The sequence below is a fragment of the Alternaria rosae genome (assembly GCF_020736505.1).
Source record: "Alternaria rosae strain MPI-PUGE-AT-0040 chromosome Unknown BKA58scaffold_5, whole genome shotgun sequence".
Taxonomy (NCBI): Eukaryota; Fungi; Ascomycota; class Dothideomycetes; order Pleosporales; family Pleosporaceae; genus Alternaria; species Alternaria rosae.
In genome coordinates this window covers 1,796,985-1,824,727 of record NW_025763574.1, presented here as the reverse complement: position 1 = coordinate 1,824,727, position 27,743 = coordinate 1,796,985, and the positions used below count along the sequence as shown (strand labels likewise).

The window sequence follows — 27,743 nt, the reverse complement described above, 5'->3', positions numbered from 1 at the left end:
CAAGACCGCGAGCAACTCTACGTGCTCTGCGTCCGACCGTGGTCACCACGCGCCATTAAACGACCATGCTCGGCCAAAGAGGATAGAAAGAGTGGGTTGCTCAGGATGGGTATCGCCCAGCGCTTGAAGCGAATGACGTGCAGCAGCAGGAGGAGTATTTGCGAATCACAAAACGCGAGCCAATGGCGGCTGTATCTTTGAACGAAAATTATGTGGCTTGGGAGCCTAAGAAGTAAGGGTCGTATGATTAGGGTTGCGGCTTGGTTATGCGGTGCGATAAACTAGAATAGGCGGCTAGGTACAGACAAATAGTATAGGAATGCGAGTTATATACGTCGCGCCTAAGAGGAAGTTTATTTTCGCCTACCTAAGTAAGATTAACTCGCCTTCTAGACTTTCAGAGAGACTTAGCATTCTATATTTGTTTTATAACTACTGAGATAGAGCTATACCTAGGCAACCTAGATGGTTAATACCTAGTACGAAACGCAATAATACTCGGGCGCCTCTTCTTCCTAGTGTTTATAGTAGTCTGATACCACTTGTTATTTTACTTTTCTCTACAAGACACTACTGAATAACAAATAGAGGATAGTGAAAATGTTTTGCATTCAGGAACGTGCAACAAAGAACTATTGCTAGGCGACATCAGAGCACTTCGAGAAGCGTTTCGCGAGCACTTCAAGGACCTTCGATTACATGCGACAGTTTGGAAGTTTTCCTGGGCCTTTATAGAGAACCTGGAGGGGATTCGAGGCGGGGTAGATGGCACTACAATAAACCGAAACTCACTGGCAGAGGCTCCAAAGCCGGTGCCATCTACTTCAAAGACGAGAACACTAACCTCTCCGACTTCCACGGTTTCGAGAAACAGGGTAGCACCTCTTGACAAGCCGCTCTCCATACTGCTACCGAGCGATTCGATTATCGCAAGGGAGGAGACACAACCGAATGTCGCACCACTGAAGCGACAGCGGACTGATCCCGGGCCATCAAACGCTCAAGCGGAAGTCAACAGTCCCGTACGTGACATCGACGTTCCATCACAATTCGCCACTGCAAGGAATGCTCGTTCGGAGCGAGTGCACACAGCTGCTGTACCGACAATATCTCCCATAATTGGTAACATTTTTGCAGGATTTGGTTCTCAACGACCATCACCTGTCAGCGCAACTTTTGCTTCGCCATGTCTATGGCGTGCAGGCGAAGCGCTACAACTAAATCCCGCCTTGACCCACTCGCCACAGACTGGGCCAACACACACAACATCAGTACCATCATACAGGACTTTACAGAGACCAGGAAATGGAAACGGGAGTCAAGCTTCACCCGGCTCTGCGCCGTCAGCAAGAGGTGCTGCAGAACAAAGCCTACCACCGCGACAGTCTCGAATCTCTAAACCTATGCCTAACCCTCCTCAAGCTGATTACTATATTCTAGATTTGTCGAACGCACCTCCACAAGCATTTCACCAGTCTCGCTTACCTTTGACACAATTGAACGCTACTCATACACCTTTCACACCGGAGCGTACACCTGCACAGTTTCAGCAAGCCCGTGATCCTGAATCCAGGAACCACCCTGCACCGGTAGTGCAGATGCAGCCATCCATGCACTCTCATACAACTTCACGGCAAGCTTCTCAAACAAACCAAACTTTGCAGAACGACACACCAATGTCATCACGGCCCAGACTCATCCGACAAGTAGGGGTGCGTTCGCACCCGCTTATACGGATGCGCAGTGGGAAGGTGTCGTCGCCTCCGCATCTCCACGAATGCCATCTCGGCAGTTTGGTCAAACTCAACAGGGGGCTTCTCCCGCAGCTCCATCACCAACGGCACCAGCTCCAGCCTCAACTATCGCAGCGTCACAACCAAGTGGCACGAAGCGGAAAAGCGTTACCCGCCCAATGCCTGCTCAGTACGATGGAGTCATTGATCTAACGAGCGACAATGAGCTTGAACAGGAACGACAAAACCTTCTGTCTTCATTCATGGCCAAAACAGCTCCAGCAAAGCAACCTCTAGCCACAGCTACAACCGTACTCGCATCAACACAACGAAAGCCTATAGTTATACACGATCTCGACCTTGATGAGGATTATGCGCGTGCGAATAATCCTTGTGAGAGGTTGAGCAATAATCCTAGAGCAGGGCTCTCAGGTCCGAAACGTTGAGTCTAGCGGGTAACACTTCTTAAAGTCGGTGGCGTAGAGCTTGCATCGGCGCAGCGTGAGCACATCTTCAGCTACTTCCAGTCATATTTTGGAATTAAGCATAATGATACCCCATTTGAGAACAGTGTGTGTCCTCCAGCTATGGTTCCCCCAGGCATTAGGATGTATGCAGTCAGCCGTAAGCGCGAATTGGCAGCGCCACTTCAAAGGTACGACTTCCTCACACCCACAAATTCTGCATCGTACGTAGTATCAACCTCCAGCACAACAGAATGCACATCGCGTCCGGACTTCGACACGAGTTCCGAAGCGTCACAGGAGACGCGTCCACATGCAATGGAAGACGTCATAGCGCGTTTTCAACCTCGGCATCCGACCAAGAAACCCCGTGAACGGACCGCTCCGCAAGCTAATGATGGATTGACGGCCAACAGGATGTCCGCGGGATTGAGACACTCTCCTTCTTGCATGAACAACCACGACGAGAGACATAGTTCGCGCCGACGTTGACCGATACCTGCTATATTTTGCGCCATATCACGAACAGTTTCCACAACCTCCCACTGCGCGCACGCAGCTTTGCGACACCCATAATTCGCGACCAAAAAAGAGCAGCAACATGGGGAAGTCATTCGACCCCGCTAAGGACATTGGCAGTCTCGATGGGAAGGTCATCCTCGTCACAGGTGGTGAGTGTCTCACAGCTCCGAGCACGAGCGACCGTATCATGCGACTAACACATATACAGGCAACGCCGGCTTAGGCAAACAGACCATCGCATACCTCGCTGCCCATGACCCCACGCGCATCTACCTCGCCGCTCGTACCGAATCCAAAGCCCGCGATGCCATTACCGACATTAAGAACAGCGTGCCAAATGCCTGCGAGATCGTATTTCTGCCGCTCGACCTGACGTCTTTCTCGTCCATTGCCGACGCAGCATCGACATTCAAGAGCCAGGAATCGCGACTCGACATCTTGATCAACAATGCCGGTATCATGGCGCCGCCATACAGCACCACTAAGGAAGGATACGAAATACAATTTGGCACGAACCACATGGGCCACGCGCTGCTCACGAAACTCCTTATCCCGACAATGCTAGAGACGGCGAAACAACCCGGCGCAGATGTCAGAATTGTGAACCTGAGCAGTATGGGCCACCAGATGCCCGTATCAAATGGCATTGAGTTTGACCAGCAAGCGCTCGAGAAGGAGAGTACCTGGCGTCGCTACGGCTCCTCTAAGTTGGCGAACATACTATTCGCTCGCTCCCTGGCGCTGGAGTACCCTACGATAACATCCGTCTCCTTACACCCTGGTGTCATTCTGACGGATCTCTTCACCAACCTCCGCACGAATATATTCATGAAGGTTGGCCTGTACATCTATGGCATCATTGGTATGATACTGCCGGGTCATTACCAGAGTCCGGAAGGAGGTGCGTTGAACACGACTTGGTGTGCTACGACCGCAAAGGACGAACTGGAGAATGGAGCATATTACATGCCAGTGGGGAAGAAGAGTTCTGGCAGTTCATTCGCGAGAGACGAGGGGCTAAGGAAGAAGTTGTGGGAGTATACGGAGGCGGAGTTGCAAAAGCATGGGTATTGAAATCGGAACAACTTTGTACTAATAAAAGCATAAGAGGAACATGTACGAAGCACTGCTCGTTGTGATCATGATCTACATGACATGTACGGCATCTACCACACCTCCACACTGACATCCGCCAGCTCAAACAGTCTCCAATGGCACCCTTGGCAACGCCGTTAACTGCTTCCTGTCACTAATCTCCACTCTGAAGTCCTTCTGTATACTGACTTGCAAGCCATCGCCGCTCGGTCGCTGTCCAGCACGCTTCTGGTCGCCATCAACATGTTCCAGGCTCGTATTACTGTACTCATCCAGATCTCCGTAAATCTTTGTTTCCACACCGACGCTCTTGGCCTTGCTACCCGAATGTGAGTGATTGTCCGGTCGCTCATTAAGCTCCATCCATTGCTTTGATCCAGGACCAGCGCGAATGGAGCCTCGAGGGTTTTGCTTCTTCGAGTAGCTGCCTGACGGGTGTGAGTGGCTACCTGACCACGACGAGAAGTGCGAGATGAAGTTCGTGAGTAGAGGGCGGCAGGCGGGTAGATTGGCGACAAACATGCCGACGTTCATTTCTGCGCAAGCCCAAGCGAGAATGTCGCCAAGATTCTGGAGGAGTCGGGTTGGGTCGTTGAGGCCGATTAAGAATTTCAGACGGACGATAGGGGCGATGGATGCGCTGTATGCGTTAGTCATGAAAGACTTGGTGGTTTGCACCGGATGCCAGATGCACTTACAAGATTCCTAGGCCGAGCATAGCCATTACGGAGCTCTTAACGCGCCAGTCGAGTTGGACGTCCCAGAGGAGGAAGATGGGGAGGGTAGCAAAGATCCAGTCTGTTGAGATGGACACCACGGCTACGGCGTATGACAGCACTGTCTGGATGTTGCGTCCTTTGCACTCGCCTTCCATTGTCGGATTCCAGTTCTTTCTGTTTCTGGAGTCAATTTCTGGTCACTTTGGGAAGGGTACGAAGACATACTGTACTGGCGTGCATTGAAAAAACAGATATATCCCTGTCCCGCCCATGACGACAAAACAGGATATCATACAGGCATAGATGACCATCTCGATCCATTTCTTGCGGTTCGCGATACGGATCAAGGCGAAGCCGATGCTGCACTTGATCGCGACGAGAGTGAAGCACCACGGCTCTTGGAAGACGTAGAACCACTGCTTTTCGTCAGTATATCCTTGTGAACGACTGGGACACGCAAGAAGTCTACGGTTACATACCCTCAACGAGTTGGTGTATTGAGACGCGCTCAGCGAGCCATCATACTGTCCAACGCCACTCCAAGCCATACCGAGTGTGGCAACAGTGCTGACCGTCCAGACTGGCTGGGTTCATGTCAGTAAGCATTCAAGTATTATTGAGTACAGAACTTACCAAGTTGATGACCATAGCCCAGTCATCTGGTCCCCATGCCTTCCTCTTGGAACGAATCCAAAACCGCAAGATGGTCGAAACGATCACAAACGGTAATGGGATCAAGACCGATAGGGCCATATGGTAAGAAGTGGGTGGCGCCATGGCGTCAATCAGACTTTCGACGAGTCTATTCTGTATATACGCAGGCGCAACAGTCAAATCCAACGAAGAAGACAAGAAGTAACAATAGAGTTCACCAATCCACGCATTGCAAGCACCGGGCATGCAAGAAAATAAGAATACGCAACGAAAGGCTGGTAAAAAAGGAGCGCCACGATCCCAACAGTATGGCACTCGTCCACGAGCTTTCTTTCCGTCCCAGCTCGATCCGTAGGCCACAAAAACTCTCGGCGCCAACCATCTAGGGTTCGCCCGGATGAAGCCGTACGAGTTTAGGATTAACAACGGTAACGGGATGCGAAGCGGCACAGGCTCTTAGTGCCGGCACTGTCACCCGTCTACAGTAGTTCCCGGTTCGATATATGCCCGATGCTCTTGGAAGCTGTTGATGCGCGGGACGACAACCGTTCGGAGTGATCGCGTGCTCTGTTAATGCTGATGTCCGCTTCAGAAGGCCTGTTCGCTCAAGCGTTGTTGAGGCGAGCCTACCTAGACTACCGCCGCGTTAACTATTGTGCCTTTCGGTATAGTTGCAGAGATGGTACACAGTCTTACGTATCACCTTCACAAGCGCCGATGTATCTCCAAGCTCGAGTCCAGACTCTCTGTCTTGTGCAAAGCGGTGGAGCGGTATAATCTGCTACGTCTGCGCGCGAATCCTGTTTCAAGACCTTCTTCTGCACAAGGATTGGCACATCGCCGCGTACTGTGCGTGCGGGGGCGTGGAGCATGCAGGAGGCTGCGTATTGAATCCATACATTCGGATCTCGACCAGAGATGAGGTGATCCCAAAATACCTAGATATCAACTCAGAACTTGGAAATTTAGTATAAGGAGAGAAAGGGGGATATCGACTATATGTGTGCCAGTTATGACTATCCTCATAACATGGCCTGAGGGATACGGTCTGTCAATGCTCGGTGTATGCGTCGGCACAAGATGGAACTACTTCGGGGAATTTCTGTCGAGACCCACAGCACGAAATAACGGTCTCCACCGCCAGACATTCCTCTACGAATCCTGGATGTTTTACATAGTCAAGGGTTCCCCGCGACGCCTCTGCCGTGCAAGCGGCGGGCGTTGTCACGACTACTTCCATAGATACATGTACAGGTCTCTTACCCAGTTTTCAACATTGCTCAGCACATAGCAATTTCCAAAATGACAACATCCAGAGTCTTTGAAGGCAAACTTGCCATTATTACCGGTTCTTCGCGAAGTATGTTCTGCCACAAGCTCATAGTCTTCGATCATGGCGATGTAACTACGTATCATTTGATTAGTAACTTACGTGCAACTAGGCTTCGGCGCCACACTTGCCACATACTTCGCCTCGCGCGGAGCTAATGTTGTGATCAACTACGCAACATCGGCTTCCGATAAGATCGCGACCGATTTAGCAAACCATCTCTCCACGACCTACAAGATCAACGCGCTCCCCGTACGCGCCGATCTTCTTGACCCTTCCGCCCCGCAAACCATTGTCAATGCGGCAAAGGCTCACTTCACCAACCCAGCGGCCACACCTTCGTTCCAGATCGATATCCTGATCAACAATGCCGCTGTCGTGAATGCGCAGCCCATCCAGGAGCTCGATCCAGAGCTCTGGGACCAGACGTTCAACATCAACTGCAAGGCTCCTGCGCTGCTCATCAAAGCCGCGTTCCCCTACCTTCCTCATGACAGATCTGGTAGGATCGTCAACATCTCATCTGCGACCACGACGTGGGGCCTGATCCAGCAGACATCCTATGCTGGCACCAAGGGCGCCATCGAGGCCATGACGCGTGTGTGGGCGCGTGAACTTGCTGAGCGCGCAACGGTCAACAGCGTGAGCCCTGGTCCCATGGACACCGGTCTCCTAAACGGATTGCCTGAGGCGCCGAGAGAGGCGCTGAAGATGTACAATGCGTTGATCCCGTTGGCAAAGGAGAGACCTGGTGTAGATAGCGAGGAGATGTTGAGATTGGCAGGCGAGATTGGCGGCAGGCCCGGTACGCTCGAGGAAGTCGCCGGTATTGTCGGTATCGCGTGCCTGCCTGAGAGTGGCTGGATGACGGGTAACCAGCTGGGCGCGAGTGGAGGCGGCGCTTTTGTCAGGTAGAGAATAGCTGTCAAATCAGTACATAGCTGCTGGCAGCAATCGAATTTTATATGAACACTTTTGCATCTCGATCTTGGGCAGTGACGGTTGTGTCTGTGTCGAATACGAGAAGTCGGATTCCAATGACGGGGTCTATCACATGACGCCAAGACCTCAATAGCGCTTTGAGATCATCGCGTTCTCCTCTCCACTACATGTCGACCTAGACGATGAACTGCCGCACCTTTGTATATGGTCCTCATTCCATACTACATCTGTTATGATGTCTTCGAAAGATGCATTCTGAGAGCGTGATGCCTACACTGACGGCGGTCCTCGCTTCCTACCGGTAATTGGAATTTGCCACGTCCCCTGCAGATTAGCGCCCCTTTCTGCAATTGGTCTTGGCTTGCATCCTGCGTGCTTGCGGCGCAGCAGACTGATTCTGGTGCGATCATGACATGCGCAGTAAGGGTGTGGTTTAGGTACTAGCTTAGAAGGTATCCACGAAAATGAGTCTGGAAAGTATTACGACGATGGAAACTCGTATTTGTACATTGCTCTCCCGTAACGCCAACCGACGGGACGTCCCCTGTACCCGATTACCCGCAGACGCTATCATCCTCAAATAGTTCACGAGAAAACGCCACCAAAGTACTGGGATCGCCGCCGAGAGTGGTCGTATATTGCTCCTTGGCTCATCCTTCGTAGTAGCTAACGGCTAAAGTACGAACTATCTGCATGGAAGTAGCCTCCATGGTGATAGCTGCATGCAAGATGTCGAACTACAGATAGCGGAAACGGCACGACACGCACGTATAAGTATATACCATCAGAACATATTCATGATAGTACACATTTCTGTTCCCTCCCGTCAACATGAAGGTCTCGACCTTGGCAACGGCAATATTCTGTGGCAGCGTTGGGGCCCGCCTTACAGAAAATGATGCCTTGGCTGCTGAAGCACTCGCAAAACTTAGGTCTAACGTGGCTCAAAATGACTACCCAGACGCACAAAAATGTACATTAGACAATGTTGCCGTCCGACAAGAATGGCAAGTGAAAGGCACAGATCTTTCGCTATAGCCCGACTTATACAATTTCAGGTCGACTTTATCGGAGATTCAGAAACTCAACTACATTGATGCGGTCAAATGCCTGGGCAAGAAGCCAGCGAAGACCCCAACAGCGATAGCATCAGGTGCGAAGAGCCGATTCGACGACTTCATCGTCACCCACATTCAACAAACGATGAGCATCCATGGAACAGTATGTGAACGAGAGAATACCATATGAGGTTGACTAATGCGCTCCAGGGGAATTTCCTCAGCTGGCATCGCTACTACATCTGGGTCTACGAACAAGCTCTTCGCGACGAGTGTGGCTATAAAGGCTATCTTCCGTACAATAATTGGTCGAAATGGGCGAAGGATCCGCTCTCTTCCCCTCTCTTTGATGGCAGTGAGACAAGTATCTCAGGCGACGGCGAATATGTTGCTGGACGAGGGTCATGGTGCATTCCCAGCGAAGCGCGCTGCATGGTTACTTTCCATTCAGCAAATGGCGGAGGCTGCATCAAGTCTGGACCGTTCAAAGAGTACGTTAATCAAACATGGACCAGATCGACATTTGGGCTAATCGAAGCAGTTGGAAGATCAACTTAGGTCCTATCCAAACGACGGTGAAAGACGCCCCACCGAACCCGCAAGCCGATGGCCTCGGCTACAATCCTCGCTGCCTGAGTCGCGATATCAATACCCAGGCTTCCAACGAGACTAGAGATGAAATGGTCGTAAATCTTATCAAGAACTACCCTGATATTCTCAGCTTCCAGAACAAGATGCAGAACTTCACTCTTGGGGTAATGGGCGTTCATAACGGAGGACATTACACGATCGGTGGTGACTCTGGAATGGATATGTATGCTTCACTCTGCCTGACCATCATCGGTAGCATAAGGTTTATACTGACTAAATCGCAGGTTCAACTCGCCAGCAGACCCAGCCTTCTACTTCCACCACGGCATGATTGATCGCGTCTGGTGGACGTGGCAGAATCTCGACTTGGAAAGCAGACAGAACAGTGTCGCGGGTACTATGACTTTTCTGAACAACCCGCCAAGCCGCAATGCTACTCTCGACGACGTGCTGAGCGTGGGGTATGTGGGTCAACCGAATATAACCATCAAAGATGCTATGAGCACGATTGCTGGGCCGTTCTGCTACGTGTACGCTTAGTTCAGATGATCAGTAGTATTAAAGAACAGGTTCATGTTTCACAACTGCTTGTACAGCACTAAGGATGCTATGTCGCACTACGCTTCGCATGTCATTGATGCAAGAAAGTGATGTATTGCGCAGCCCCATCGTCCAGCCCACACAACTCGTTGAAGTTCCCGGCTTCCTCTCCCTTCTTCTTTGTTCTCGCAGCGAAATCTGCCAATGGACAACTCTTCCCGGGACCACTGTCGCAGCCCGGTATAGCGGTAATGCCATCGTTGATGTTGAGTCTGACGAATTTTTCTGGTGACGATGGAAATTCTGTGTTGCAAGACAGTAGTTCGAGGATAATTCGTCCGCCCATGGGTGACACCTGAGACTTTCGCCACTTCCGATCGTGGGCGATGTGAGTGATCGGGAGGTGTTCACGGTCATTGATAACATCAAGGCTAGTGATCATGGGGGCGATATCACCGTCATGGACACTTGTGTTGAGTTAGAGTTGCTAGCCTTCATGGTCTGTAACCTCCTGGGTTCGAGGAAAAACTCACAAGCTGAAGAACAAAGGGCCAGCGCCCGGACCCTCAAGAAGCAAATTCGTCGTAGCATTGAGCCACAGCCAACCCATACTTGTCGCATACTTTTGGCCTGGTCCTGCGCGATAATAATGCAGGATATCTCGTGCATACTCGAAGCAGAGGAACTCCTCTCGAGTGAAAACATCACACCAGTCGCTGCGACCGCGTACTGTCGTCTCGAAACCGCACATCTCCTGCATTGCGTAAATCTCGTGATTGTCAAACGTCATACCCGTCTGATTTAGTAATCGTTCGCGAATGGACGGCATGTACGTGGCCCGATACTCATGCATCAGACGATAGCCTTTCTGTTGACCTTCCATCCTGTCTTTCTTGTTGGCCAGGCATGTTCGTCCAGGCGTCAACGTATCTGCACCAACCGAAAAATGTTCAGATATCACCTGGAGGTCAGCTGTGTTGGTAGTATTGTAGTCGATGCCGAAGAAGCCTGCAGCGAAGTGCTTAGCCGTGTCGATGACTCGATTGGAGTCGCTGGCCCAGAATGTAGTAGGCTTGTTTGAGGGGGTGAAAGTGGCTTGTTCCAGAAGAGGCTGGTAACGCGTGCGCAGACGAACGCCGGTGGTGAAAGAGGAAAGTATACCCGCGAAAGGCCCAGTAGTTGTCAACTGCTCCAGCTGGGTATCGTCTGAAGACCAGAAGAGCTCCCAATCAAGGAAGAACGCCAGATTGCCCTCGAAAGTCTTGTTACTGTCTTTCATGCGCTGAACGACTGCTTTCTGCTTTCTACCCGCTTTCTTGGTAGGATACCGCTCAGCATGCCTGGACATCATATGAACTTGCACCACGTCGCACCCCTCTGGCGGAGCAACACCTCCGTCAACGATATCGATGATCTTTTCCACCCATGGCCCGTTCCCGCCGAGATGGTACAAGATGTTCCAAGCTTTTGTTACAGCTCCGGCACCGAGGCCGTGGTCGGTCTCCGCGCCATCGCTTCGGTGAGGATGAAACCAACTATCCCAGCTCGAACCGTAGGGCTTGTCGACGCAGTCATCGCCAAGATAGTTGGATCGCGATTTCGCGATGTTTGATCGACACGATGAAGGGCATGTAGTTAGGCCGAGCCCAGAGAGAAGCGAGTTCAGGTAGGTGCCCTTCGTGATCGATGCTACGGCCACGACGATAGCTGTTACAGTAATCCACAGCGATCGCGAAGGCATTGTGGACCTGTAGAAGGATATTGACGTGTGTTATGCGCGAAAACGAGGAGGTTTAGAGAAAATCATCGTCGTTGTCGCTCGATGCCAACACGGCTCGGGCGGTGAGACTCTCAAACGCTCGTTCCTGCCCAAGAGTGGGTCGCACTTCTTGCCTCAACATTCCGTATCTCTCGAGTAAATGCGTCGGTATACTTGCAGTTGCTCTTCGTAAGGGTGTTGGCTCGGCTGTGGTATACAATGGCTGGTTCCTTCCTGCAGAGGATGACGCGGGTAACGAGGACGCAGCGCGTGTTGTGGGCCTCGGCGCGCCAATCGCTTTCGTCGCGTCTTCCGCGTCGCTCCCTAAACTACGCCATCGAGCACCCATTGTTCAGAGCAACACATGGTATTGAACAGGGATACAAGGTAAAGATACGGTCGTATAAGCTATATGCTGATCCTCATGTTCAGCTTCATGGCAACTTCCCGCACCTTACCCACATCCACTCTCGTGGTTTGATCCGGAACCACCTTCCCTTCGAAAGCACCTCCAGCTTCCGCGATCAATGTTTCTAGTCCATCTCCGCTAGCATACGACCAGAACCTCACATACCGATCCACAAACTCTACCGCGGTCTGAGTCCCCGCTGGTAAAAACGCCGTTTCGCCCGCCCGAACCAAATGTCCCGCCTCGCCGTCTACTGTAAGCGAAATCGCTCCATCAAGTACATAATAGACCTGATGTACCTTCTCGAAGACGAATCCTTTACTGAGTACTGAATTCTCCAACTCGCTTCCAGACTCAATACTCGTAATGGCAAAGTTACCCGACGGTCCTCTACTCTGCTTCATGGTGATGAACGGCCTTGACAGCACACCCTCGAGTAGGAAACACGGCCCAGTGTTTGCTTTTAGGAAATACGCTTCCTGACCCTCCGGTAATACGCACTCTCCCTTTTCAAAGTCCGCTACCTCTGCGCCTTGGAACTGCGGTTGAAAAACAACGTCAAAACGTTCTTTGATCTCGCGTATCTTAGGTCCAAACACAGCACCTGTGTTCCTATAATCAAACTCATCACAAAGCACACCTTTATAGTCTTCCCCTACAAACCGGAAGAAATCAACCCAATCCCCCGGCGTCACAAGACCCATCGATTCATTAGGCCCTTGATCCAGTAATTGTGGTTGATGCACCACACCCGGTGGTACATACGCAAAGTCTCCCGGGTAGAGTATACGGCATTTATCGCCAGCCCAGATCTTCAATCGCCCTTTTGTGCACATGAAGACGTCGTGGGCGTGATTGTGGTAGTGGAAGCCTGGGGGGTCAGCCAGGACGCCGTCTTGGCCGAAGACGCTCATGGCGTTGGCGGTTTCAGCGGCGGAGCAGAGGATGCGGAAGACGGATTTTGTGCCGGGGATGGTTAGGTGTTCGCCGGTGTGGGAGGGGAGGAGGTAGGGTGTTGGTTTGCCGATGGGGAGGGAGACGCGGGGCAGTTTAGTGCTGTGGGTTGCTAATTTGGGAGGAGGAGAGGGTGGCGGCATGATGGAGTCGTTGCGGGAGAGGGATGGGCTGGTTGTGGTTGCCATTGTAGATGAGATTGAAAGGTTTGTGGGTTGGTAGGAACTATGTACGAAGGACAACGGTAGACGGGTAAGTTGGACGCCAGGGGGATTTTCAATCCAGACTGATACATTGACCTTTATATAACTACCAGGTAAACTTTTATCCATGCGTAAGTCTCTATCCCTCCATACCTATCTCCATATCCCATTCCAGTATAGCCAAACCATTGTGTGATCGACCATACGTATGTTCTCCACAACAACATATGCCGATAGGTCCCTAAGTGTCCCTAAACTTCCCAATCGTATCGCAGTATGCATACAAGAAGCTCACTTCATGCATCCTAGTAAATGTTGACTGATCGCATCGAAACGTGACAGAACACTCCACATCCGCCTACCACGTCAAACTCACGAACTCTCTTCTCCACAATACGCGCCCCATGATCAACAAAAAGTCAATATACCTCCGCTGAGACAACACGAATGAAGCAACACGGAGCTGGCTTCCATCATAATTGCAGGGCTGACCCCGCGGTAGCGCCTTGCAGTTCGGCAAGTGGAGTAGGAAACCGATGATATACCCTGTCCCGCCCCAACTTTATTGCGAGTCGGCAACACAACAAGATCCGCCGACACCACACACAGCGAGATGCGATGTTTTACGTGAACCACAATCGGTGTCGCTGGGTCATGTTTCGATCTGCCGCACTCATGTCGGGAAGATGATCAGTTCGCACTCCGATATCACCGATGACCGAGTCTGTGTGCGTCCGCAAGATGTGCCGGACGCGTTCATGTCGATTCCTGAAGTAGATGAAGCAGCGAAATGGATATCTACATTCATTCGGATATCAAGACTACATAAAACAATGTGGCTGCACCTCAACGCCTCTCCCTTTTTATCATACTACTACCGTAAATGCATCTTCTTATCCCACCTACTTCGGTCCACTCCACTTCCCACTAGGCCCATTCCCCCTTCCTCTAAACCCACCACCACCACGAGCACCGCCCCTACCGCGTGGACTCCTCATCTTCTCGACTCTGCCCTTGCCTCCCCTGCCTTCTCCACCACTGACATTACCGCCCCTTGTGCGTTCCTGACCTAGGCCACGCCGCTGGCTTTTCTGGCCGGCGCCACCACTCTTCACACCACCCCTACCCATTCCAGAGCCGGATTTTGCTTTTCGCACTTCTTGCCAATCAGCTTCGCCGCCGTCGTCGTCCATGTCCATTTCGTCGTCTTCGTGCGTGCGCTTGTTGCTAAACTTGAGGCGACCTTTCAGACCGGTCTGGGCTGCGTCGCGACCGCGGATGGCGTCTACGTAGGCGTTGATGCCGGCTTCGAGGGATGTGTTTTGGTCGTCGATGTCCATGAGGACGTCTTCGTCGGCTACTTCTTGCTTCTTGGACTTCTTGCCCTTCGTCGAGACTTCCTCGTCTGAGTCGCCGAGGATGAGCTTGCCATCCTCGTTTGTGCGGGCGTTTATCTTCTGGGGCTGTTTGCGTTGGCGCAGGGGTTTCGTCGAGGAGATGTTACCAAGAGCGCGCTTGGAAAGGAGATCAAGCGGCTCATCTTCGTCCTCGATGATGTATGTGTTGCCACCCTTAGCACCTCCCCGCTGTTGCTTGCTCTGACTCTTGACAAATTCGTCTTCAGAGTCGCCGTCGCTCTCCTCGCTTTCACTACCGTAGACAGCTTGGTCGTACTCGCTCTCAAACTTGCCCTTTCGCTTTTCGGTAACCTCTTCACCATCTTCTGTAGCTTGTTGCTTCTTCTTCTTACGCTGTTCGCGTGTTTTACGGATGTTGGTGATGAGCTTGCGGTCTTCAGCAGGTGTGGCGCGCTCGACTTCTTCTACGCCAAACTTCCGTACCATTCGCTCGACGATATGCTTGACCTTGGCCTTAAAGTGCGCCTTGTGTTCGTGACTCCAGACCATAAGGTTCTTTAGCAAAGTGTTGAGACGTGGTCGTACAAGCGATTCTGGTAGCGAGATAACCTCGACCTTGACGAAGCCGAGCACACTGCGTACGATCTCGCGGTTGGGGTTCTGAAGGAAAATGTCCATGAGGTCGCAGAGGTTTGTTATGGTCTCCTTGGAAATCTGAGCATGGAACTGGTACAGGATGCGAGTGACGGCGGTGATAGATGCAGAGATCATGTGAGGTGTGGTAGCAGCTAGACCAGCCGACACCATGGTGAAGTACTCCTCAAGCGAGGCTTCGACAGTTGGCGCATCGGCAGGCATGTTGGGTACCTTGGCTTGCACAACCTGACCTCCTTCGGCCATCTTCTCACCCATGGCGACAAGCAGGTTGTAGGCTGCCTCTCGCGCCTTCTCGTTCGTCTCCTTAGCAGAGATGACTACCTCGGAAAGAATGGCGGGGATGAAATGTAAATCGCTCTGAGGGAGGGATTCGATGACCTGGAAGAGCGCGTTCAGCCTGTCGCGTCGCGCGGGGGCGGAAGCCTTCTCTGCGCTTCCTATCAACAGCTGTTGCAGCTCGCCGTTGCGCTCCTTCAAGGCTTCCTTGCCCATCTCGGACTCCGCGAGACGAGGAATGAGCTTGTACGCCTTCTTCTGCAGCTGGGGCTCGTTCTCTCTGTTGATCATGATCTCAGCCATGCGGAAGAGTGAGCGGTAACTATCGCGTGGGAGGTACAGGGCGATCGTGATGATGAGGTCCATCAAGGTATGGCTCATTGGCGGCATCTTGTTGGGGCCCGTTTCTTGCTTCTGCTTAGCAGCTTGCGTTTGCGAGCCTGGCTCAGGCAACGAGGATTCAAGGTTAGACGCAACCCGTTCAAAGGTCTCCATGAGCTCGCGCTCAGGAATGATGCTCAAGTAAGCGTTAATGGTCCTAAGAATAGTGCCGCGATATTGTGGCAGAGTCTGGCTGTAGACGTTGAACAGAACGGCAAGCATGTTGCTGGCGAAACCGGCTAGATGCTCAAGGTTCTTCTTTGCGTCAGCCTTTGATATCCGAGCTTGCGCAAGTAGATCATCGTCAGACTCCAGCTCTACGATCGCCTTGTTGCTATCGACCAAGTTCTGGAGAGCCCGGCAGACGTCCGTTCGTAGATCAGCCTGACCATAGAGCAAGTTTGCTAGCATTTCGCAGAAGCTCTGGTCGAAAGCCTCAACCAGGTCTAAAGGTAGGTCGCAGTACCCGGGAAGAATCGACCAAATTTGCTGTACAACTGTCTCAAACACTTTGATCTCCATTGTCTTCTCTTTCTCGCCGTGATCAATAACCTTCTGGTACAACTCCTCACTCAACGGCACCATCTCGGTCCTGAAATGTGCCAGCTTAGTGTTGTGAACTGAATCGCGGAGAAGCGGCAACATCCAAACCCTTCCGGTCTGTCCTGGGGGAGGGCGCGGCAGGTTCAAAGGAAGAATGTCCAATACAACATCAGGGCCCATTGCGCTAATGGCCCTTGAGATGACTGAATCCGCCTCCTTCTTGCCTGCAAAGCTGTCATTACCCCTCAGATCTCCGACCACCTTCAACACAGGCTTCAGAATGGGATCTGAGCGCCACCTGAGAGTTTCGAACATGGCAGATAACACGCTGAAGACCTCCATCCATGCCGCCTGGTATTTGACGCTCAACAGATCTTGCGCAATCTTGGCCACCTTCTCAAGTGTCTTCTCGTCGTATACGGAGGGCTCGAGGACAACGCTGTCGGGGACGAGATTTACGAGGAAGGAGATGAGGCACTCGGAGGCGGAAATGCGGATGTTGTGCGATGAAGACGTGAGGAACTCGGCGATCATGGTAAACAGGTCGGGCAGCTTCATGAATGTATCTTCTGGCTCGATTTGCGCCGAGACTTCGTATCCGCGCGAGATGACTGCTATCCACGGGGGAAGCAGCTGTGAGTCGTTCTTGGAGGGTTGTAGCTCGGAGATGACTTCAAGGAGTCTGGGAAGCTTAGCAGAAGCCAGTTCGTCGGCCATACCGGCGAAGATGACCTCGAATATCTCGAAAGCGGCCATGGTCAAAAACTCGTTTGTCGATTTGGAAATGTTCAGCAAAAGCTCGCACAGCACGTCGATCTTGCTGCTCGGCCAGCCACCAGACGAAGTCGCAATGGTCTTGATGAGCTGCAGCGCGTGGATCAGGTCGGGATCCTTGTTGTCCACGTCCTTCTTTCCCTTGTGTTTCCGGGCCTTGGCTGCCGCCTCTGCTGCGATGTCCTTGAGCATCTTCTGGGCTGTCTCAGCGCACATGTCGGCTGCCGGATGATCCAGCGCAGGGCTCGGCGGTGGGTTCGCCAACACCTTCTTCAGGGCCTCCTGCGCCCTCTTCCTCACTTTCGGCCTGTGGTCAACGGAGATCTGCAGCAGGCCCGCGACCGCTCTCCGCGGGCTGATGGTCGTCTGCGGCAGCTCCCAGGCGCGCGCATCCTGCACGACCAGCAACGACTCTAGACATCCTATCGAAGACCGGATCAGCGGCGCATCGGCGTCCTGGGCTGTGAGGGCGGGCGCGAGGTTGCTGAGGATGTCGGTGAACTTGCTTCGCAGCAGCGGGGCGGGGACGTTGGGCGTGACGAGGTCGAGGAGGTAGATGGTGGCAGTCGCCGTGTCTTTGTTGGCGATGCCCTGCTCAGTAATCTGGCGGCCCAGCAGCGACAGCAACGCGGCAAAGTAGGCCGTCGGGGTGAATTCTGACTTCTGCTGGCGGAGCGTGTCTTCAATGGCCGAGAGCAGCACATGCGTCTGGAATGGTTAGGCTACAACGGCGCAGGAAAGAGAAATGGCGACATACGTGCTGCTGGCCCTGCAGCTTCGGGCTGTCCCGGATCTTGGTCAGTCTCTCCTCGAGCGACATGACGGGCAACTTGGGCGGTGTTGGAGTCTTCGCCTGCGCTGCGCTGCAACATTTCACATTTTCGGCCTCGAAACTTTTTGACATGGCAGGGATCTTGCCGCACGCTATCGATAGCCCGCACGGCCCCTGCACCCCACCGGCTCCACCGCTTTCACTCACGGCACCCAGCACCCACGTCAGAGATATCATGTCGATTCAAGTGTACATTGCAATCGCTGGCTTTTCGCAAGGTATTGTGCGCCAATGCGCACACGAAGACAACTAGGGTATAACAAAACCATCGCCCCTCCTTGTACAAAATATGCGTGCCTCGCAGGTATCCATCCCCATACGAATGTGCCCATTCCCTACTCTATTGAATCCAAAGCATTAGACAACGCGCAGGCTGCCGCGAATACAAGACAAACGTCATGTGCAAAAGTGATTAAACAAAGAAAATAAAGCACTACTCCTCCACCAGGGTATCATCCACGCGTCCCCGAACACTGCTCTTGCTGCTCTTCTTCGAGATGTTCATGAAGCTGAGCCTCTTCTTCACACTGTCGGTTCGTGACGACAGCGACTTGTCGCTCTTCTGGCTCTTGATCGTCTCTGGCCGCTTCAGACTGGGCTGCCGCTGGAGACTGCCTTCGCTTCGATTTGGCGTAGACTGGCTAGGGAAGCTCGGTAACGCCTCTGGTTGTGGCGAGCTTGGCGTATGGTTGAGGAAGCTTAGGCTCAGACGGTTCCTGGTATGCGTCTCTTTGCTGCGACTTCGTGATGACACTGTTGTCGAAGTGTCATCATCCACCGACGGCTTTTCAGCCTTTGCCTCCTTTTCCTTTTCCTTCTCCTTCTCGGGTTCACCCATGAGGAACTCCTTTGTCAAGAAGGCTAGACTAAGTCGCTTCTTGTCTTGTCGTGAAGCCCGACCGTTGAGTACGGGCGAGGCGCCCCTGTCCCCGTTGACTTGACTCTGATCGGGTGTGGGGCTGGCAACTTGGGAGCGGGAGGTAGCCGCTGCAAGCCATGACCCAGTTGGCGAACGCAATGTGGGGGCCATGTTCGGAGGCAGTAGCGTGGATAATTCGCGGAAGAAGGCCGATTCGAAGCCTAGCACAGTTAGTCACTAATCAAAGCATAGTGAAGATAGTACATACGCTGCGTGAGGTCTGACTTCGTGGCTTGCTGAGCAGGCCTCACATACAACGACAGGCAGCGACGGATGACCAGAGCGTAGTCAATTAGTGCAACCCGAAGTCCGTTCTCAAGCGGATTCGGCTGTCGCTTCTCATCGTCGTCCTCGTCATCTCCTGCATCCGTGGATGGAAGCAAGTCATGGTAGTTTGCAACGCAATCCTTCGAGTTCGTGTCCACGGCGTACATGAGTTCTTGCGTCAGTGTGTTGAATGTAGTGTCGTCACCATCAGTAATTCGTTTCTCAATAGCAAGAAGCTCCCCGGTCTTGCGTGATGTCCGCTCAATGGCCATTTGTAGTGGTGTGAGCGTTACTGTACCAACCGCTACAATCTCGCTCCGCCGCAGAATTGTAGGGAAGTTCTCCGCTGTCGTGTAAAGAGTCTTCTCTGCGCCGGCATCCCTGGCGTTGACGGTGGATGGGGACCGGCGAGAGGCTGATGTGAAGTGGGATGGGCGAGACAGCAGGTAGTAGTCCTTGACTGACTGGGAGACCTTGGCTCGTTGGTAGATTGGATGAGTCAGGTCTTTCTGCGGGCTTACAGGGTAGATCTGTAAGTACTGACCCTCCAGGTCTTGCTCTCCACCAGGGTTCACGATTTGTGCCGAAGGGTGTTGTTGTTGCATCCGATCTGTGAAAGATGCCAACCGGTCGTTGGCGGAACCTTCGAAGATGAATTGCTTGTCCCGAAGCCCTGGTGGGAAGCCTAAGCCCTTGTATACCACACGGAAGTAACGCGGGTTGGAACGCTCGCCCTTTGCAATATTCTCATGGATCTTTGCCATAGCATGCTGTGTCCTGGCCAACTTGGCAAAGTCGAATACATTGTGCTCGTATTGCGCTGCAAGCTCTGTGTAGGCGGCCAACGCATTGTTCCATGACTGTCCGGTCTCGTAGTGATCGATCATCTGGAAGTAGAGCTGTTCTTTCCGCTCGAATGCAGGCTGTGGCGGCATGTTGGGGTCGGTGAGCGGATCCGTGGTCGAATTTGGATCCCATTCGTAAAGCTCGGCGTGCAGTCTGAGCGCAAGACCTGCCTCGGTGTAGTTTCCTGCATCCACTTGCAGTTGCACTAATTGATGCACATAGCGGATGTAGATATCTTCCTTCTGCATGTCTTTCAGGAACTCCATGAGATGAAGAGTGTCCATGATATGGAAGACTTCGCCAGTCGCATCCGTGCTATGCACAGCAACCAGGAGGTCCAGGAGTTCATCGATGGTCGAGATCAAGTCCTTCAAAGCGGCAAGTAATGGTTCTTCCGGATCCTGGGCAAGAGGCTCGAACAGTTCTACTAGCTCCTGGATGAAGTGCTTTTGCAGAACCGCCTCAGTCAGATGTTTGGTCTTGAAGAGGTTGTCCAGGCAGTCGATCATCTCCGCCTGTATGAGAGCGAGATCTTCGCTCAGTGTCCACTCGCTGATGATCATTGTTTGCAGCACCTCGATTGCTACACTGCGCAGACCCTCATGCACGCTGAGGCAGAGTTCAACGATGGGTGCGACAAGACCTGGCACATATTGCACTTGGAAGCCGCCCATCTTCTCAAGCCCGTACTGACCCTTGTCCTCTGCACTGGCCTCCCAACCAATGGTTTCCCAACTGCGCTGTAGCAGGTCTGCGCCATGTTCGCGGACATCGCCAGCTATTTTCCACACGGCGCGTCGCTTCTGCTCCGGGAAGGTCTCCAACGCAAGAGCGTCGCTACCGACAAGTTTCAATAACGCGTCGAAGAAGGCTCGCCACAGCTCTGTGTTGAAGCTGTCTGCCTCATCAGGAAGAGGGAGGAAAGAGTCGTGCAGGATATTGAACAGCTTCTCCAATGCGCGCATGGTGGCCTTGTGGTGGTAGATGTGCACACTCAGCCACGAGCTAGGGTAGGCTTCGCAATCTAGAATAGATATGTAGACTTGCAGTACCGAGAAAAGGAATTCTGCTGTCTCTTCCTTGGGCAATTCCGGGTGCAGAAGCGTAGGAAGGCTAGACATTGCCGCGAGTACGGCGGATATCTCCGCCAATGCCTCATCGAATGGAGTTTCAGCAGTTGCAGCCCGCGACTGAAATGGATAGCTTGTTGGAAAGAGAAGCGAAAGTGTCTTCTTGGCTGGTCGAGGGGTTGCCTGGATGGCGCGGTATGAGTCCACAAGCTTTGGCATATATTCGCATGCTTCTTTTCCCAGCTCTTCGACTTGAGACGCAACCACAGAACAGCAGAGACGAACCTGGTCCTTCCATTGATCGGTGACAGTCTCCACTGTACCCCAGTACGGGGCTAACCACTGGACAGTACTTGTCAGAAGCATGCGACGTACTTCTGGATTTCTGAATATCTGGAGACCGGAGAGGTGGTGGATCAGGAGAAGTTTGTACAAAATGAGCTTTCCTTGCACGTTTGAGCAAGAGTCCAAGAAGCCAGCCGTCAGCTTGAAGACCTCAGTAGCTGGCATGCACCCCTCGAGCTCCGGAAGCCAGGAATGCAAGTTCTGCACAAGAAGAGTCTTGGTACCAATGAGGACAGGCGATGGGTTTCCCATGAGAGCCTCCAACGAGGCAAACAATACCCTCATCTCCTTGCTGAATTGCGTTCGATCTTTGATGCCAATACTCTCTTCTTTGACCTTCTGTTTCTCTCGCGCATTGACCAAAAACTTCATGATGAGGTTGCCGACTTTGAAAGTTGCGCGCAGCCGTCGAGAACTCTCGGAGTCTGTAGGCTTGGCGAGCAGTCGACCCAGGCTTTGCATGAGACATGAAGTAACGAGAGAATGGAATGACTTGGTCCGCGCATACTGATCCACCAATGGCTCAAGGTTGAAGCGTCTGTCGTGCACTATGCCCAGTACAATGACAACAGCATTGAAGACTAGATCCTCGTACTCATCGCTTCCGGCATAATGGCTTTGTATAGCGAACAGGGCGTCGAAGACTTCGCTCAACAGCTTGACAATCTCAATCTCTGGAACAAAGTTGAACCGGCGCAACAATCCTACCAGCTCTCCTGGCGGTTGTTCCTGCCATTTGATGAGACCGAGTATGGTCGGATCTTGGGAGTATCGGGTACTGCAAAGGAACGTCTTGACGTGAACAGATGCCATTGGACCCATGACATGGTCATCCTTCTTCTTCGCACTCCAAGGCAGGCCAAGGTATGCTCCCTTTCCAGCAATCATGCCTGAGGTGTATTCGTCGTATCTGTACAGCGTCAAAGCATGGTCGCCATCGCGGGCGAAGGCATCCTGATTCCAGAGGGGCATCCAGCAAAGCGCAAATGGAAATCCGGGAGCATCGGCAATGCTCATGACCAAATGTGATCCGGGAACATCCTGGGGGTCGATAGCAAGCCGGACTGTCGCGTTCCAGCCTTCGCCTCGCTGAGCTGCTGTAGTGCGCCATGCGGTATGGCCTGCACTGTTAGTTGACGGGTAGATGCACCCCTCAATGCGCTCTCCAGAGCTCTTGCGGACCTCAATGGTAAGCTGAAGATTGGTCATTTGAGAGGTCTGGACTAGCGGGACGGTGCCAGTCTTTGGGTGAGCCAGGAATGCGTTCTTCGGGAGAAAAGGCTCGACGAGCGTGAGGTAGATGTCGCTGCGTGGCTTTGTCGGAGCCCCCGAGAAACCAATCTTGCGACACTGCCTAATGTTGTGCAGCATTGTGGGGATCTTCGCGATGAGGCCCTCGGCGTCGGCATGGACGAAGGCTTTCATGTGTACGGCAAGTCGACTGATAGGCGCGTTCAGCTTGTATTTGCCGCTGGCGCTTGGGTATAGTTCTGGCAACACGTTGTCCCAGCCGCCATCACTATCTGAGATGTCTTCCCCAGCTGCTGCTGTGCTGTACATTCTGACAGTCTGATCGGCCTCTGACCGAGCTTGCAGTATGTGATTCACAGGCACCACACCAACTGCGATGGATCTCTTCAGCGTCTTCTGGTCTCTTGAGAGAGCGCGGGCTCGCGTGCTTGCAGTTGCAGAAGAGCCTGGTCTCGCATCAGATGTCTGTGATCGGGACTGTTCGAGGCTTGGGTGGTGGCGTTCATCTGAAGAGTCTGTGTTTCGTGATTCGGTGTGTCGGGAGTTTGTTGACTCCTTCCTCTTGGAGCCGAACATGACGCTGCGCCTTCCACCCTTGATGCTGCCCTGCTGGGAAGGCTGCACCGACCCCTTGTTTGGCGGTGTGTCCTTGCCCGTGCCTGCCTTTTCGGCTGCAGCCGGCGAGCGAAGTGGCTCATTTGTCATCAGCCTGAAGACAAGATACAGAGTAGTGCCGGATCCTGCGCCCTCACCTATGTCGGTCAGGCTGAGATCCACAAGCAGTGCGCGAAGTTTCTCATTGCTCAGGGACACGGCTGCTCCATCTCGTCCAGTCAAGTCGAATGAATATGCCTCGGAGAGTGGCTGTGGCGCTGCTCCTGGCGTCTTCAGGCACAGGTACATGCTGATTTGAGCCGCGCCATTTACGACGTCTCCCGTCACATGTTTCAGACTGACGAACAAATGGTGTAGGTTGTGCTCGTCGACATGGGCTGTTGGACGGCTATCCAATAGACTCATCATTGACTGCAGTTTTGTAACTTCGATGGCCGAGTCGTCGCCCGTCAGGATGCGGCCGCGCTGCGAGGGGCTCCGTACGATGACGTCTCCGCAGAGCATCTTGTTGCCTGCCACAAGATCCCAGACGGTCGCCTCGCGTACCTTTTCCAGCTCCTTGGCCGTGAGAACCTTGTGCAACAGCTGGCGGCGCGCCGTGTCCAGACGGTTCACTAGCCGTGACATCTTGTCCAACGAGCCATACTTGCGTGCCAGTAGCAGCTCGTGTACCTTTGTGGAATGCCATTCGCGAAGGCAGGAGGCGATCTCGTCCACCAATGGCTCCTGGGCGGAGGTGGGTGTCTCGTCGCCAATCTTTAGCATCGGTACTGGCGCGGGCGGTCGTGGGGCGGTCGGGTCGGATATGGGCGATAGCGGAAGCATCAATTGCTGGAGATGCTCCTCGCGCGAGGTCCACTGGGAGTGGGTGCTGCCCGCGCGCTTTCGGGCAGACCTGTGACGTGAGAGTGGGCGCGCCAGGGACGAGGGCAGCGCAGAGACGGCATCGGTCTTGGAGGTTCGTCGCGCATTCGGTCCAGAGCCTTTAGCAGAGGGAGAGGTCGCACGTGTGCTTTCGGTGGGTGTGACGATGCCGTTGGTCGGATGCGCGTAGTGACTCCCACGACCCGAGTCGTGTCCAGCTTCCTGGTTCACCGTGTCTTTGCTCTCTCCCAGGACTTCACGCACCTCGACGCACGATCGCGGGAATATGCCGGAGAAGACGCGTGCCTCGAGTGTCTGGCCCTTCACGCTCGTCAGGCCGGCCAACAGCGAGGGCGGCGCAACCAAGTATCCTCGATACCATGATCCATCCTGGCCGCCCTGCTCGATGATGTACAGCTCGTCACCGATCTCGAGGGGCAGGTCGGCGGGCGACGAGGGCTGGAAGGGGTATATGCATATTGCGAACGCGATGCGCGGGAGCGGTCTCCAGCTCGGCATGGCACCAGACGTGTCGGGCTATATTGGGGGGAGTCGGCGACAGAGCATCACGAGCAGTCGACGGTAGGATGTGTGTTTCGGGGGAGCTCTTCCAGAGAGTTTCAGATACGGGTGTTGGAGGTGCGCGCTGCTCAAGGTGCCCCTGATGAGATTACCGAAGGAAATCTGGGGATATGTCCAAAACCTTATTATGGTAAGCGGGGCACGTCCGACGTTGAAGCAAGGCGAGGGTGATTACAATGTGGCTGTAGTAGTCTAAGGCAGAAGGTCGCGTGCAAGAAGAAATTATGTATAGCAAACAAAAGTTTCGACTGAGCAATGTTGACAACCTTCGCTGCACCGTTCGGTAGCAGCCGTGCATGCATGGCGCTCGGGGCACAGGCTTCGTATCATCACCAGCATGGCCCTGGCCTCGAGTGTTGGTATCATCATCACTCGACGCGTTCCATGTCATAGCGCCCAATGTACGCGCATCTCACATGCATCGGCCCTTGACTCCGTCACGTTGTCCATCTGCAAGAGGACATCTCAATCTTGGAATCTCGCCGTTTTCGAACCACGTTGCCAGAAGGGAAAGGCAGGGGACGCTACAGCCGGTGTCTAATTGGTGAACAACCTTTGATGCACATCTCCCGCCTGTCTTGGCTTCATTTTGGGCCGACAACCTTCAAAAGCACGTGCGCCTTGCTTTTGACTCCACACCCGGCCAACGTTCATTTCAGACCAGGCGACGGTCCGAGCTCGCTGGATACTTCTCCTACATGACACGAACTGCGAATCTGTGTTCTGCAGTTGTGAGTCTTCCAACCTTCCAGAATCGTCAGCACACGATCTCCGCGCACAGAACCACTAGGTGAAACCGCGCCGGTGGGGCCACCTCCGATGGGGCTACATACGCCGCAAACACGCGTGCGATGTGGCGTGCCATCATTTGGCTGTATGGCGGTGCACTAAGTAATGGCACTTGCCGTCAGGGTACGTTGCGGCCACAGCGTCCATCACACGACCGTGAACGCATCCGACCGACCTTAACACCGTTGAACGACCATCGAAACACCGAGTGAATGGTCCACTCAGAGGAAGTGGATCATAGTATGGTGCCCGAGGACGGCGAATGCCCTCCGACTTCACACGTCTGTCGTAAAGGAGTATCAGTGGGGCTACAGGCTTCGGAACCTGGGCGCAGGGAAAACTTCTTACTAAAGTTGGGCTCTAGACGCCCTGATCTACATCAGAGGTCGTCAACGCAGTGAGGAAATACAGATCTGCTCTGTACACGTCTGTACTGCAGCTTAGTCTAGTCGGAACAGTCTCCTCTGCAGCCTACTTACCCAGTTTGGGATCTTGGGCTGCGATAGAGGCAGATGCAAAGTGTAGGACATGGTCGTAAATGAAGAGCGGTAAATGTGCGGTCTGCTTTTCCATTCGGAAAATGGTTGGCGGCACTTGCAGACAGAATGTACTGACCTCATGTCGTGAACACGCCGGAGATTCAATTGTTCATCGGCTTAAGACTGGACACTAAATTGACAAAAAGGTTCGCCAAACCAGCGCAATCGAGCTCCCTAAGTACAATTGCGACAATGTCAGACCTAGCTCTACGTCCATGCCATCCACTCCGCGTTGCGGGCCGTCGCGCGCCTACCTAGGTATGCCCTCAAACTTGCTCATCTGGCGGCACCACATCTGCGCATCACGGTGCCTGGCGATCTCGGCTGATATGGTCTTCACCTCTCTTAATGATAGTACAGAGCCAGAGAACGTGTTCTTTGACAGTTTGACAGCTGACATCTTCGTTTTCACTGCAGGAGCAGTCTTCCACGTTTTCAACTCGAAGTTTCGTCTCTAACGACCATACACGCTGTTCTGTTGCAACTTGTATTGATCGACACAGACACAGACATGAGCATGGACATGCCTTCGGCCACCTCCGCTGACGCTCACGTACATCTCATGCCATCCATGCGTCCCGAGGCATCAATGCCAGCAATGGACATGTCCGGGATGGCATCGACCTTCTCGAGTAGTACCCGCGTCACACTGTGGTTCACGGAATGGACGACGACAACAACGGCGACCTACGTGCTAACCATCTTCTTCCTCTTCTTCCTAGGCATGTTTAATCGCTTTCTAAGTGCTTTCAAGAGCCAACTGGAGAGAAAATGGAGGATGCAACGGCAGGCCGAGAGCGCACCACAACTTATACCCAATACGGAGAAGCTGGTCAACCACAGTGTCCGTGGCCACGTAAGACAATGGAGCCGTGCGCTGCGACAACAGCCTCTCGAACTGGATGATAAGGACAGGGAAGAGATTGAGCCTTTAAGCCCAGTTGTACCACAACCAACTGCAGCGGAGGAGACTGGTACTACACGGGGCTCGACTGCATCACGCAAGATTTTCTGGGTAGCACAAGCACCTTGGAGCGTGAAGAAAGATGGGATAAGCGCTGCTTTGGAGTTTAGTCGAGCATTGATCGGCTACGTATTGTACGTTCGTGAACGAAACCTTTGAGACCTGAGATGTTAACGACACAGTAGAATGCTTGCTGTCATGACTTACAACATCGGCTTCCTATTTGCTGTCACAGGAAGCGTACTCATTGGCGAGATGGTATTTGGGCGATACACACGAGGCTCTGCAGGTCTAGCAGAGGATGGCTGCCACTCGTAAGCAGCAAGCGACTTCGAGCTGTGGGGGAGAAGAGTGCACCTCTAATATGCTACCTTCTTCTGTCAACAAGGCAAATGACTACGAGTAATACACAACAGCGGAATCCAATCTCTAATACGCGAAATATAGAACTATGTTTCCAAAGAGCTGTGCAAAATATGAGTGGGATGGCTGCAGGCTTGCGTCTCCAATTTTTATTCTTAGAAGAGCAGCTGGGTCCTAGGAAGACCGGAATGTAGTCAAGTTAGAAATCTGTGATGCGAGAGCTGTAACCAGAGAATTGTGGTTCGTGACTCGTGTTTCGTCAATTAGGAAACGTGGAGTCGCTCATCCCAGTCGCCTCACCTTCCTCCATTCGGCAGCAGCCACCCAGCATCCGACGAGGGGCATTTCAGGCGGCTGTTCTGTTATGTTTGACACCGAAAAAGACACTCACCACAACAACTGACGCGACAACTCTGCTTAACGAACGAACTATGGAGGTAAGTACGAACTGTCGAGATCTCATCACTTGTGCACATGCCTTCGGTGCGTTGCGAAGGCAGCCGCAAGCAACGACATTTCGTGGTACGATGCCTGA

The 27,743-nt window shown here is 53.0% G+C and overlaps 10 protein-coding genes across 10 annotated transcripts; 5 read left to right on the top strand and 5 right to left on the bottom strand.

Moving 5' to 3' along the window:
* Nucleotides 1-210: 210 nt before the first annotated feature.
* On the top strand, nucleotides 211-2,405 carry BKA58DRAFT_421071 (uncharacterized protein; the record flags this gene model as incomplete). Its single annotated transcript, XM_046172763.1, has 4 exons — nucleotides 211-232; nucleotides 318-371; nucleotides 589-1,712; nucleotides 1,745-2,405. 4 exons carry the CDS (start codon nucleotides 211-213, stop codon nucleotides 2,177-2,179), a joined length of 1,635 nt encoding a protein of 544 aa, XP_046025413.1. The 3' UTR covers nucleotides 2,180-2,405.
* BKA58DRAFT_179296 (uncharacterized protein) lies at nucleotides 2,373-3,855 on the top strand. Its single transcript, XM_046165346.1, has 2 exons — nucleotides 2,373-2,868; nucleotides 2,928-3,855. The coding sequence occupies exons 1-2, from the start codon at nucleotides 2,799-2,801 to the stop codon at nucleotides 3,791-3,793; spliced, it is 936 nt and encodes a 311-aa protein (XP_046025412.1). The 5' UTR covers nucleotides 2,373-2,798; the 3' UTR covers nucleotides 3,794-3,855.
* Nucleotides 3,856-3,916: 61 nt separating this feature from the next.
* BKA58DRAFT_314881 (uncharacterized protein) lies at nucleotides 3,917-5,310 on the bottom strand (the record flags this gene model as incomplete). The annotated part of the gene is made up of 5 exons (XM_046167497.1): nucleotides 3,917-4,454; nucleotides 4,513-4,707; nucleotides 4,759-4,949; nucleotides 5,013-5,117; nucleotides 5,167-5,310. The coding sequence occupies 5 exons, from the start codon at nucleotides 5,308-5,310 to the stop codon at nucleotides 3,917-3,919; spliced, it is 1,173 nt and encodes a 390-aa protein (XP_046025411.1).
* Nucleotides 5,311-6,082: 772 nt separating this feature from the next.
* Nucleotides 6,083-7,432, top strand: BKA58DRAFT_457985 (uncharacterized protein; the record flags this gene model as incomplete). Its single annotated transcript, XM_046174653.1, has 2 exons — nucleotides 6,083-6,547; nucleotides 6,630-7,432. Exons 1-2 carry the CDS (start codon nucleotides 6,490-6,492, stop codon nucleotides 7,430-7,432), a joined length of 861 nt encoding a protein of 286 aa, XP_046025410.1. The 5' UTR covers nucleotides 6,083-6,489.
* Nucleotides 7,433-8,290: 858 nt separating this feature from the next.
* Nucleotides 8,291-9,913, top strand: BKA58DRAFT_457983 (uncharacterized protein; the record flags this gene model as incomplete). Its single annotated transcript, XM_046174652.1, has 5 exons — nucleotides 8,291-8,470; nucleotides 8,498-8,680; nucleotides 8,728-9,008; nucleotides 9,059-9,331; nucleotides 9,393-9,913. 5 exons carry the CDS (start codon nucleotides 8,291-8,293, stop codon nucleotides 9,646-9,648), a joined length of 1,173 nt encoding a protein of 390 aa, XP_046025409.1. The 3' UTR covers nucleotides 9,649-9,913.
* On the bottom strand, nucleotides 9,694-11,746 carry BKA58DRAFT_179272 (3-phytase B precursor). Its single transcript, XM_046165345.1, has 2 exons — nucleotides 10,182-11,746; nucleotides 9,694-10,115 (listed from the first exon to the last, which is right to left on the bottom strand). Exons 1-2 carry the CDS (start codon nucleotides 11,387-11,389, stop codon nucleotides 9,740-9,742), a joined length of 1,584 nt encoding a protein of 527 aa, XP_046025408.1. The 5' UTR covers nucleotides 11,390-11,746; the 3' UTR covers nucleotides 9,694-9,739.
* A 69-nt stretch (nucleotides 11,747-11,815) lies between these two features.
* On the bottom strand, nucleotides 11,816-12,913 carry BKA58DRAFT_411669 (RmlC-like cupin domain-containing protein; the record flags this gene model as incomplete). The annotated part of the gene is made up of 1 exon (XM_046172306.1): nucleotides 11,816-12,913. The coding sequence occupies one exon, from the start codon at nucleotides 12,911-12,913 to the stop codon at nucleotides 11,816-11,818; it is 1,098 nt and encodes a 365-aa protein (XP_046025407.1).
* Nucleotides 12,914-13,725: 812 nt separating this feature from the next.
* BKA58DRAFT_385291 (NUC173 domain-containing protein) lies at nucleotides 13,726-17,960 on the bottom strand. The gene is made up of 2 exons (XM_046170356.1): nucleotides 17,720-17,960; nucleotides 13,726-17,670 (listed from the first exon to the last, which is right to left on the bottom strand). Exons 1-2 carry the CDS (start codon nucleotides 17,864-17,866, stop codon nucleotides 13,876-13,878), a joined length of 3,942 nt encoding a protein of 1,313 aa, XP_046025406.1. The 5' UTR covers nucleotides 17,867-17,960; the 3' UTR covers nucleotides 13,726-13,875.
* An 11-nt stretch (nucleotides 17,961-17,971) lies between these two features.
* On the bottom strand, nucleotides 17,972-24,777 carry BKA58DRAFT_469555 (uncharacterized protein). Its single transcript, XM_046175149.1, has 3 exons — nucleotides 24,729-24,777; nucleotides 18,922-24,674; nucleotides 17,972-18,874 (listed from the first exon to the last, which is right to left on the bottom strand). Exons 2-3 carry the CDS (start codon nucleotides 24,488-24,490, stop codon nucleotides 18,228-18,230), a joined length of 6,216 nt encoding a protein of 2,071 aa, XP_046025405.1. The 5' UTR covers nucleotides 24,491-24,674; nucleotides 24,729-24,777; the 3' UTR covers nucleotides 17,972-18,227.
* A 1,666-nt stretch (nucleotides 24,778-26,443) lies between these two features.
* Nucleotides 26,444-27,424, top strand: BKA58DRAFT_429623 (Ctr copper transporter; the record flags this gene model as incomplete). The annotated part of the gene is made up of 2 exons (XM_046173045.1): nucleotides 26,444-26,979; nucleotides 27,031-27,424. The coding sequence occupies 2 exons, from the start codon at nucleotides 26,444-26,446 to the stop codon at nucleotides 27,161-27,163; spliced, it is 669 nt and encodes a 222-aa protein (XP_046025404.1). The 3' UTR covers nucleotides 27,164-27,424.
* Nucleotides 27,425-27,743: the final 319 nt, after the last annotated feature.